Raw genomic sequence first — 12,432 nt, 5'->3', positions numbered from 1 at the left:
GAGGAACAGCATTCAAACGTTCTGCCCCAAGGACGGAGGGCCATTGCTCTAACTTCACCAGGCTTTTGAAGCCAGGGCTGACACTACATGACATCCCTAATATATCTGAATTAAATTAAGAATCCAAACAATAGTCACTTATCAACTATCATGCAATAGGTTATAGTTTTCTGTAAATCATATTAAACTTCATTTAAAAAAATAACCCTCTGCAAACAACCCTTGATGCAATAACTGTTCACTCTCAAAGCCACACTCAAAATAACCTTCCATCTGCAGAAACCATTCTAACTGGCAATACATGCCTGTCATGCCACAGTGTACAGGCAAAGAAAGGCACGAGGCCACAAGTTCAAGGCCAACCTGAGCAACATAGCAAGCCTGCTTCAAGAAGAAAGGAAAATTGAAACTCCAGCTTCCCCCAGCAGCAATGCACTCCCCACTGCGTCATTCCACTTGAACTCTCCTTTCCAAAAGTGAATGCACTAGAATTCATCCTTGACTCCCTGAAAAATAAAGAAGAGCTCGTTCTGACTTTAGATCCTTGCTCTGCTGCCTCAGGGAGGTGAGTTAGGTCAGCGCACTAACACTGGCCTTACACTCACCTCCTAGAGATTACAGGACTAGCCATCACTGTTTCTCCTGGCAGCCAGTGCCATCTCAAGTGCACCACAAAACCGGCCCTAACACGCTCAGCTTTCTATGTACCAGCTAAGTAAGTACTAACCTCCTTACTGAAGTCACTTCCATTTCGCACTGTGACACTTTTTACTTCTTCCCCAAATCATTCACAAACAAACCCTAATTTCCATTTTCAGTGCAGCAGACCGTCAAGTTTCTCAAATCACAGAAGCAGCCTAAAGCTTAGGGCTCAGCTTGCAAGTGTGAGCTCCTGAATACCGGCTAAAAAGTATGCAGCATCCAGAACTGTATCTCAGTCCATCAGGTAAAACTTTGCCTCTCCATAAAGAACAGGAAGACCTGACCGTTTACCAAACCTAAACACACAAGGATCAGAAAAGAAACAGAGAAAGAAGTGTTGGGTTTTGTTCTTTTCCTTTCTTTCTTTTTCTCTTCGGTCAAATGACACCTATAATTATATAATTCAGATTCCATAGCCTCAACAGCAGTGGCAATTTTAAAGATGCTGAGGCATATTAATGAACCACGTAAACTTTGCACCTCTTGATGCCACCACAAAGCCCAAATTACTGAGCTAAATATATGTCTGACCTGATAAGACAGTTTTTGAATCTTTCTCCTCTCTAAAATAATCTCTACAGCACATGTTTCAAGATTTATTATTTATGAAGACTATTTTTAAGAAGCCATTTCTTAAGAAAATTCGCATTGTATTTTTTTTTTAAAAGAACAAGTTAACACAGTGTTGTAGAACAGGGTTATGTCTCAAACTTAGATTGATGAAAACTTAAGTCTCCGCCATTGGTCATCAGTCCCGCAAAGTACTGGCCCTGTGCCATCATGGCCTAGTGCCAGCCTGATGTGGGGCCAGGTTAAAAATAGCAGCTAAGCAGCAGCTGGAACATATAGGTCCTTCTGACCTCAGTTAATTTCTCTAAACCAAGGGAGATAGATGGTGGGGGGCCAAGTGCAGACACAGAAGAGAAGCTTCCCATAGTATTCTTACCTTTCTTCTGGTCTTCTTCTTTGATGTACCCCCCCCCCAAAATCATTTCACACACCTTACCCAAAGGGAGGAAAGGAGGAGGAAAGGCAGAAGGGGAAAAAGGGGAAAGGTAGAGTAGTGAAAAGGAAGGAGGGAAGGAAGAAAACTGAGGCAAGCCAGGCTCAGAAGCTGTAGGCCCTGGGTCCCTTTGCAGCTCCATTATCCCGATGCATCTATTGGTCAGACCAGGACACAGCTGCACCACTGCCCAGCCCCAGCCACATCTCTGTACTAGCTGGGTCTCTGGGCTGAAGATCTGTTAAGGGAAAAGGTACACAACTCATCTGGGGGAATGAAAGTGGGGAGAACTGTAAGGTTTATCAGAAACACAAGTAAGACTGAAGGATGCTATTAAAAAGAAATCCTCAGGAGCAGGCAAACAAACTTTACAAGTTTACTTATACGTAACAGACTACAAGTTCTTAATATCTGAGGTTTAGGATTTATTTTACAAGTATTTAGAAAGCCACGAGCATTTCTTTTTAGAAACCAGTTAATGAAATGGGTACAAAGGTCTGGGAAAATAGTGCAGCCTTCAACCCATCCAACTTCACTAAGAAAGGCCAGGACTTATCCTTTGTAACTAAATTATGAAACACCTGTCCTTCACATACGATTGCCCCTCGGATGCTGGCTGCCATCGGCAAATACTTAACAGGTAAAACTAGGCACAGACATCTACAGTGTGCTGATGAAGAATCACACTGGAGAGGTTAACGAGACGGCTCATCACGTGAGAGCGCTTGCTGTAGGGCTGGAGAGACAGCCCAGTGGTTGAGAGGACTTGCTGCTCTCCCCAAGGACCAGGGATTGACCCCTAGCAGCGCACTATGGCTTGCAACAGCCTGTAACACCGGGGGGGGGGGGGGGGGGGCTGTGTGTGTGAAATGCCCTCTTCTGGACCCTGTGGGCACTACGTGCATGTGTTACATACACACACAAGCAAACAAAGCACTCATACACATAGAATTAAAGAAACTTTTTTAAAAAATTCTTTTTAAACAGTATTTACTGCTCCTGCAGAGGACCTGGATTCAGTTCCCAGCATTCATGTGGCAGTTCACACCCCCGTAACTCCACTTCCGGGGAATCCAATGCTTTCTTCTGACCTCCAAAGGTTTCTGCGTGCATGAGGTGCCCATGAATACAGGCAAAAACACATAGAATAAATACTAAGTCTTATAAAAAAGGAGTTTAAACCCCAATTCTAACATTTCATTTTTACATTATCTTCTTAGGGATATCTTCTTAGATTCCTATACATCTCCTCATTGTAAAGGCCCAATATTAATTAACAATGAAAACACTTCAAGTAGACTGTTAAATAAGGCAAGACCAGGCTGCCAGTCACCTGAGTTTTAAGCACATTAATTCACTTAATGAGCTTCCAATTTATCTGATCAACTTATTGGGTTTTAAGAGTTTAAATGTACTGAAAGCTTTTGCTGTGTCCTACCAATTAACATCTGGGCACAACTGCACAAAGCTATAAAATCTTCTCATTCAAAGAAAGTCGACTGCTCTGCACGAAGCATTTGAAGTAGCACAGTATTTTTAATGGGCCTTAAAATGAGAAATGTTGTTCCTTAAATATTCTTCGAGAGCATCTATGCAGCACACACATGACCAACTCAATCTTCAAAAATCCTACTTCGTGTGAAAGTAGATCAGTCACCCTGTATAACCGTCCTCCAAAGCGGAAATTCTGTCAAAAGAATATAACACATGTTTAACAGCAGATGTAGCGCGGTGGTAGGCAGGAGACAGTGGGTGTGTGGGAAAGAAGAGCGACTAGCTAGGATGGACCTTACAATCCATTTGACCTTCAGGTCGCTGAGGCCACTCTATAAAGCAGCAGTGACTATGAGGTAATGCAGAATCAGGAACAACGCAAGTGGATGCATCACAGGCAGCCTGCTTAGGTTCCGAGAGCACCGGCCTTGTCTCTGACACTTCGTGGCGGTTACTCACCTGCCTACCTAGCCCTGTTGCTAGTGAGTAAGGAGGAAGACATCGAGGACAATGCTAAGGGCTTTATAAATTTAGCTTTTACTACTCTTGTGACCAGTAAATGTTAACAGCATATCACAACAAATCCTATCAAGCTGACTCAACAAGGAAATGCCCCAAACCCTGAAAACAAAAACTCTTTTTAAAAGTTCAAAGTTCAGCACTTGACTGCATTTGGAAAAATTAAAAGTATATGGTGTATCCTGAAGGGCTTTGAACACACGCTTTACTGCTGAGGGGGCAGCCTGCCGGCGAGAGCAGTGAGGTCCGCACAAACGTTTCCTCCGATACGCACACAACTACTGTAAGCAGTAAGTTCACACCAAACTTCTTTCTGGCATGGGTGTCTGCACTTAGATAAGCGCAGTACACTTTTAGTAAATTCTTTATTACACAGGTGTCTGCATGAACTACGCACAGCTATGCACAGCTGTAATAGTTTTCTACCACGGCAGACACAACTTCGTGGACTTTTATATCATAGCATTACTTAATTCCAATCTACTAACGTTAGCCATAAATAGCACCTATTCTGCATGCTAGAACCACCACTGAACTGAAGCCCTTAGAATCTTGCCAGAAACCAGAATGCCGTCTGGAAACACTTGCACGATGTCCAGCCGAGTAACCTCACCAACATTCACATTGGTTCTCCTTCAAGAAATGCGTGCTGTCATTTCTGAGATTACCGAACATCTCAGCAAGCCAGGAGCACAGGCAGTGGACACCAGAAAGCCAGTGGTTTTTCTCTGCCATTTAATGACTTGCTCTGGACAATTTCCCAAAGTGTCTGAGCCTCACCTTTTTTATCAGGTGAGGAAGAAAAACCAGGCCTGGTGGCTCACAACGATAACCCCATCACCTGAGAAGCTGAGGCAGTATGGCTGTGAGCTCCACATCGTGAGTACCTGGCCAGCCTGAGCTACAGAATAAGACCTGTTTCGAAAATATATAAATTAAATGAAAATCAAGAGTTGAAATTAACGGTATTATCCCATCTCTAAAAACCCCCACAACGACAGACATTATAATGTGTTTCATTTCTAAAAATAGCTCTCTGGATGGAGGAATGCACCGGCTCACAGCACAGTCACTGGGATCTTAAGGTGGCAATGCCCAGGCCTGTCTCCTTTCCAGCTGACTCTCATGCCAGTGACCCACAGAAACAGGCCAGGCATGGGACTGCACACCTGTAATTCTAGCATCTGGAAGGCTTAGGTAGGGCGATCTTGAGATCAAGGCCACCACATGGAATGCTGATGGAAGGGAGGAAGGGAAGACAGGCGAGCATTTCAGAAACAGAAAGCTGCCAGATTCATAACAACTAGCCATCTACTATTTACTAGAGAGACCTGTTTTTAAAGAAATGAAAGTCATGTACACACATACTCTCAGCAGTAAACAGGACACTGAGTAAAAACTAAAGACATTCCCAGGTTTTTTAAAAAAAATCTAACCGTCCCTTTATAAGAATCAATGTGGTTTTTTTTCCATGAAACAAGATGATATAACATTTTTTTCTGCAAATTATGATATTAATTCCTCAGGAGAGTCATTCTGTTTACTTCAAAGGATAGAGGAACTCATGTGTCCAAACATATAACAGTCTGCACACATATAAAGTCAAAAACTAAATAAAACAAGGTAGATATAAATTAGACTTTTTACTGAGTAAATTTTAAATTTATACAATGGTAATTTAAAAACCACAAATGATTTTGTGCCCTTTAAAACGCTGGCCTGTTATTTGCTTTATTTGTAAGACATTCACATTTTGCAGTAATTTTATTTCCTTTTCTAGACTATGTGTCCCTTTCAACCCAACACTTTATAAGTCAGTAGCAGTTGGAGTTTAATGATTCCATAATAGTCCCTAAGACTAAGTGAGTTTGTCTCTTCACATATGTGTAAGTAAGTAGGCTTAAGGTACTAAATTCATTTTGATTGACTAAAAGAAAATTTACAGTCTAATACACAAACAGAAATAGTAAAGATCCAATCATGCAACTTTTAAAAGGGATTGCTTCCTTTATAGCCATCCTGCTCTCTGAACATCTTACTAGCAGAAATCACACATTCTTAACTAAATGCTAAACACGGGTGTGAGGAGAAGAGAGACGCTGGCCTGCATTTTTCCTTATGAAACATGCAGAGCTAGGAGGGAGACAGCAAGTGACTAGCAAAGACAAAATGGGCATCTTAAAAATCAGCAAGGACATACTTAAGAGAATGAGAACTTCCAGTGTCTGATTAATTGCAGTAATTCTCTTCCATTAAAGGCCATGGCTCACAGGCATCCTGACGTTTCCAAAAGAAAAGCATCAAAGTCTAGCATTTCCAAAGGAATGAAATTTAACACAAAAGGGAAAAAAGAGACAGCAGTTTCACTCCAAAAGTGGACTCATGACACAACTATTCGGCAAGGAATTACAAGACACGGGCTGCAGATGTGGCTCTATGGTAGAGTACTTGCCTAGATCAAAGACGCTCAGTTCGACCCCTAACAAGAAAAACAACGACCAAAACTGCAAGACTAGAAATGACTGCTTAGCACAGATCTGCAAGTCTACCTTCCATTGTTGTCGAATATTTGTGCATGTGCATGTCCGTGTGGTGTATATATCCTGTTCGTGTCAATGCTTGTGCATATGTATGCACCTGCACCCGTGTGAGGAGGCCAGAAGTCAACAGTGAGTATGTGTCTCAGTTACATTCTTTTGTTCAAATAAGGTCTATTACTGGAGCTGGGACCCATCAATTCAGCGAGGCTGGATGTCCGTGAGCTCAGGGGGCCACCTGCCGTGGCCCTCTCAATGCTGGGGTTATAGATGCACACTCCTTACGAGGTACTTAGACACATGCCCTCATGCCTGCTCGGCAGGCACTGGACTGAGCCGTTGCCTCCTTCCCTTTGTCGGATCAGTGTCTGAGCCACAAAACAAGTGTTGTACTGGTTGGACAGTAGATTTCCTCACTGGACCAAAACCAGCTGTCATGGAATGAAGTATCACTAAACGCCAAGCGTGCCTAACCTATCAGGTGCTGAAAATCAGGAAGCAAGCAACTCAAGCCACACATGAAAACATGTGAGTAATTCCAAAATTTCTTTTCTGCACTTAACTTTGTCATTAATCAAAAGGAATACACAGATCTAGGGGTGGAGCTCAGCTGCAGCCTTACCTGCCCCTGCATTTAATCCCCCTGCAAAGCAAAAACAAAGTAGAATATGGTCCTATACAAAGCTGTTCTCTATTATTCTACACTTAAAACTGGAGTAAACATATTCTAGCCAAACTACGATACACCCAACTATAAAGGTGAATTTAGTCTCATCTTTATATAGTCATCCTTGGTCAATAAAGAAAATAAGAATACTCAAGTAAAGATCAATAAATTAAAATTATTGTGATTAAAAATGTTTATTCATTTTAATTGTAATATAGACCTCCCCCTTGTACTTTACAGTCTTGACCCCCCCCCAGTGGAAAAAGAAAAAGGGATTTCTGAGCCAACTTGTAAATAAAATTGAGCAGGAGTTTTCTCTCTCAGAAGCAAGTACCAAAGAAAGAAATGATCAAGTGTTTTTAAAACTTAACTCCTTCCTTCTCACAAAAAAGACTCTGGTTGTGTTTAGATGTGCCTTGCTTCCAAATTAATAATTTTAATTAAAATAAGCTTTAAAAAATAACCACACACATTCATCCCAGTCCCTCAGAAAGAACAATTATTTCCACACACACATGAAAACACACCAAAAAAAAAAAAATGTAACTCAAAAGCATTAACCATCTTTAATTCTGAAAGCATATGTGTTGCTTTAAGACAGAGATAAATTCTCTAAAATCTTGCTGGTTCACTGAACTCTCTTCTCCACAGACACCTACGGTTCAGTTTCTTCCATGGCCGAAATTGCGGGACCTTTCTTTACACCAAAGTCTTTCACTATTGTTTAAACAGGAAGTAAAGCATTCTCTGTGAAGTTAGGGATTTGTTTTTGTGGTTGGCTTGGAACTCACAGAGCTGAGGGTGGGGCTCAGCAGTAGGCATTTGCTTTACCTGCTCCTGCATTTAATCCCTCCCCCCCCACTTTGAGTGCTGGGGCGCGCCAACAAGCTTGGCCTAAGGTATTTATTTTAGAAGGTCATCTTTCTTTGCTAAACTATAAATCAACTTTTTCATAGCTGCATAGTATTCCACTCAGTACTGCTTGACCAAATTCTGACAGAAATTCGGAAGACTCCAGCTTTTAACTATTTCATACTACATACAATGGGTATTCCCATACTGAACACCTCCATGAGCCAATATCATTATCATCTATAAGATACATTCCCAGAAATGACACAAAAGATTGCACCACACAGAGGGCTGGACACCATGCTTGCCCACACGTGGTAACCAGCTTTGGGCACTATGCTCTCTACTTAACGTTTCTGGACTTTAGCAATGTGGTAGCTGAAAACTGTAGCTTATTTGTACTTTGTGTAAGAAAAGAGAAGGCGTGCTTATTAACTGCTTACGCTCTCTGTCTCTGAACTGTGATGCTTACATTTCCTACTGGGTTATTTGTCTCTCTTTCGAGAATTGTCTGCCTACCTTTGGTCAAGCACACCATAAATATTCGCTCCAGTAAGAGGTGTTACTTGGCTTATGGTGTTCTCAGCCCAACAGAAATTTTTTAGATTTTTTTTCCAATTAAATATATCTGACTTTACCTTTGAGTTTAGGTCATATACAAGAGGTTCAGACAAAAACCTGGGAGACGTTACTTGTGCAGTATCTCTGAAATCATTGATCAAGACTATATACCAACAGACAGTATCCTTACCAAACAAAAATAAGTAAATACAATTCTGTAAGTTTCCCATAGCCACTCACAAGCAATTGTTAAGTATAATTATTTATATCTAATAATTAAATTATCACTTACCAGTACCAAAGGTTTAATGCATCATTTAAAATCTACCCAGCAAGCTTCACTTGGGACCAACCCAATTCCCTACTCTTCCATCTCTGGACAAGCTTCAAAAGTAACAAATGTAAGATGAAGTCCAAAAACGAGATTTCCCCCTCTTATGACTAGCATTCATTAACATTTCCCGTATAAACCTGAGTAGTCCATAGCAGAAAACAGCTTATAGTGAGATCAACACAGTATTTTGTTCTTTGGGGTTTTTTTGGGGGGTCCTACAAAAATCACAATTATAAGCACCTTATATACTGATTCAAACCACCACTTAACACTGTATTAGACACTTAATCCAGCCGGCCTCCCACTCCCTCATCAAGGGTGGACGAACCTGGTTCTAAGTTTTCTAGCTCACAGTGCCAGTGGCCAGGCATTTATTTAACAGCCCTTCCATTCCTAAGCTGACTGGCAACAGTAAGCCAACTTGGATGATAAAGAAACTGGCAGAACTCAGAGGAAGGGGGTGTTTTCCACAATTTGTACAGCATTTGTTTAGCACGTATGTAAGTATTTCCAAAGAGGGGGGTCAAGTCCAAACCGTACTAGAGGCATACCACTTCACATCGACGGGGGCCAATTCCATTCAAGTGGCCGCCTTCCCCTTTTGGGGACTATTGAAAAAGTTACTATTTTCTTTTACAACTAACTGTTCACCCTGGCCTCTTCCACTGATGAAAGCAGGCAAAGCCCACGCTGTGTGTCTGTCTCCTAGAGAAGATTGCATCTTTTATTTATCGCCCCTTGGCTTTATTTTCACAGTGAATTCCTGGCTTAAATGCAATCAGCCAAGAAACCCTCCCTATGTGCTCTCCTGTCATTCCTCATTGCTTGCAAGCAGAGTCAAACACAGCAAGGGGAAAGGGGGGGGTGGGGGGGGAGGACACGATTCAACGTTGCCAGCCAAGCCATAAAAATTCGCAGACTCTAGTTAGTTATACTCGAAAACCATAGATGTGCTTCAATCGGTTTCAAACCGGCAGAAGAGGGGAGAAAAACAGAGAGAGATGTAACTTGAAAGAATGTTAATTAGATGTTAAAAGGAAAGAAAGGGAAAAAAGGATGGATAGCCTCGAAAATCAACCCCCTCTAGACAGAAGGAAAGGGTGCTGAGCTACACTGAAGGCTGTCTTTGGAAATAAATGACCATGCAGAAAATCACGTTTTCAGATTACATTAGAATTCAAATTAACCAAACAGGATTAAAACAAATCTCTTGTGTCGGGGCCACTATCCAGACCCCCATTCCACTCCCAAAGAGAAGGATAAAAGGATCGGACTACAGAGGAGAGCAAGTTAAAAAAAATGAGAGAGACAGAGACACACACAGTCTTTCAAATCTATCCATCCTCATTCATTTGGTTCGGGGTTCATCCCTTCCATTTCAACCAGACAGAGATCTGGTTATAAAATATGCCCTCAGCAATCAAGAGGGGGAAAAATGCGGACAGGGGAGTTTCTCTGCAGCATTGTTCACTTCAGTCCAGTTCGAACATTCCCATAGCTAGGACTGGAAAAAGATAACTAAACAGAAGAAAAAGAAAAAGCACTCTGGAGGGAGAGGGATTTGAGAAAACTCTCCGGGTCTGTCAGAGAAAGGACGGCTGTGCAGCTTTAAATCACAAGTCCTTCTCTCGCCTTTGTCAAATATCTTCTACTTTACAAGCCCTGAAAAGAAATAAAGAGGCTCTTTTGTTTGCTTTCCCCTTTTCGGAGGGTGACAGAAAATTGAAAGGGGCACAAATAAACCTGAAAGGAGAACAAAGTGCCGGGTGGTGCGGGGCGGGCAGCGGCGCAGGGGCCGCGGGGCCCCTCGGTGCGGACGCCGGCCGCGGGTCACGGCGTCGGGCGGTGCTGCCCAGCTCCCTCCGTACCGCGCCCCGACCCCGGGCGCAGGCCGAAGTCGGGCGGCGGCGGCGGCGGGGGGGGGGTGGTGCTCACGGGACCGAGAAGCACGAGCGGCGCCCCTCAGCGGCCCGGTCAGCCGTCGCTCCCGGCGGGGGTGGCCCGGGCACCCGGGCGTCGCGGACCTTGTCTCGAGTGACTTAGGGAGCGGGGGGCCACGGTGCCGACCAACCGTCGGAGCCCCGAGCAGAGCGATGGCCGGGCGGTGTTGGGGGGACTCGCCCCCCCTCCTTGGACAGCGGGGCGCGGAGCGGCGCCAGAAGAAAGGACGCGAGCCGGGCAGCGCCGTGCGAGCGCCCCGGCCGGCATTGTCTGCGGCCCGCGCCCCCTCCCCCGCGCCGCACGCCCCAGCCCGAGCGCGGCGGCCGCCCGCGCCTTTGTCCACGCCCGCCCCGCACACCGGCGCGCAGCCTGCGGGACAGACGACGGGGACGCCGACACCCACCGCCCCGCCGCCGAGGGGCGCGTCCTGCTGATTCATTTCCCACTCTCGCTAGCCCGTCCGGGGAGACGGGGGCGGGGACCAACGGGAGGAAATGGGCGCTCCGCTCCGGGGACCGTCCGAGCTGCCCGCTGCACCGTGCGCTCAGCCCGGGGCGGTCAGGGGAGCGCAGGGGACCCTTCCCTCCACATACACCCCAAGGGACAGAAGGACAGACTGAAGGACCGACGGCCCGCGGCGACCCCGTGACTCACCGACTTGCAGGACGTTGTCTACGCAGCCACTCTCCAGCAGCGCGATACCCCGGCGGAAAGGCAGCCGCGTCTCGTCGCTGCCGTCCGCAGCACTGGCCGCCCCCACCGACGGGGTCCCGGTGCCCGCGGCGGCGGTGGCGGCGGCTGAGGTGGCAGCCGGCGAGGATGAGGAGCCGCCGCCGCCGCCGCCCGCGCCGCCGCCCGTGCCGCCGGGGCCGCCGCTGTCGTCGCCGGGGCCGCCCGCGGAGCCGCCGCCGGTGTTGAAGGACGAGTACATGCAGATCTCCCGCTCACTGCGGGGAAAGGACCAGTAGACGATGCGGCGCTGCACCGGCTCCGGGATGCGCTCGAAGCGCTCCTCCACGCGCTGGAACGGCCACTTCTCTGCCACCCTGCGCGCTGCGATGTCCAGCAGAGACTCGGGGCTCTGGGTCTTGCCCGGCGGCAGCAGCCCCAGTACCGCGCCGCCCCCGCACGCCGCCGCCGCCGCCGCACCGCCCGCCCGCGGGCCGGGCCGACAGGCAGAGCTGTAGCCGCCACCCGCGCCTCCGCCGCCGCTGCTGCCCCCGCCGCCGCCGCCGCCGCCCGGCCGGCAGCAGAGCCGTTTCGCGGGAGGAGGCTGCTGTCCGCGCTCCGCCATGACCGCGCCGCTTCTAACCCGACAGCGGAAGTGCTGAGACCCTATAAACGGCACAAGGAAGCGCGACACGCACACGCCGTGGCGACGCCACGCTGCCATCTAGGGCCCGCCGCTCCTTGTAGGGGCACGGGAGGTGTGGCCTAGCCCGTGACGACGTCGCCGAGGAGGAGCGCCGATAGGGAGAACCTTGGGCCGGGGGCGGAGCCTATGCAAATCACTGGGTTGAAACATAAATAGAGCGCTCCGTGGACACGGGGGTGGCGGGGGCGCTCGGGTTGGGTGCCCGGTGGGCTGTGAGAATGTCAGGCTGCTGTGACGCGGGGGGCGGGGCTCAGGCGGGGTTCCCGCGGGAGGGGGCGGCCGGCCGGCCAAGGGGAGGGTGGGTCGGTCTCTGCGCCCCCTGTCTACTCAACTTAGCCCTCCAGCGCCCTGCCTCCTTTTGATGTCCGCCAAGTGAAGACGCGCCTCGTGGGTCTCCGCGGGGCGGGGAGCGGAGGAGGGGTCCGGACTAAATGGAGGGCGGGCCGA

General features: G+C 47.1%; 1 protein-coding gene across 1 annotated transcript in view; it reads right to left on the bottom strand.

Annotated features, from left to right (window-relative positions):
- The window catches only part of Zswim6 (zinc finger SWIM-type containing 6), a 170,468-nt gene extending 158,564 nt beyond the window's left edge, over positions 1-11,904 (bottom strand). Inside the window, 1 exon segment of the mRNA XM_038324049.1 lies at positions 11,265-11,904. Within this exon segment, the coding sequence (XP_038179977.1) occupies positions 11,265-11,904 (640 nt within the window).
- Positions 11,905-12,432: the final 528 nt, after the last annotated feature.

This window comes from Arvicola amphibius, chromosome 3, assembly GCF_903992535.2.
Source record: "Arvicola amphibius chromosome 3, mArvAmp1.2, whole genome shotgun sequence".
NCBI lineage: Eukaryota > Metazoa > Chordata > Mammalia > Rodentia > Cricetidae > Arvicola > Arvicola amphibius.
This window is presented reverse-complemented; position numbering and strand designations above follow the sequence as displayed.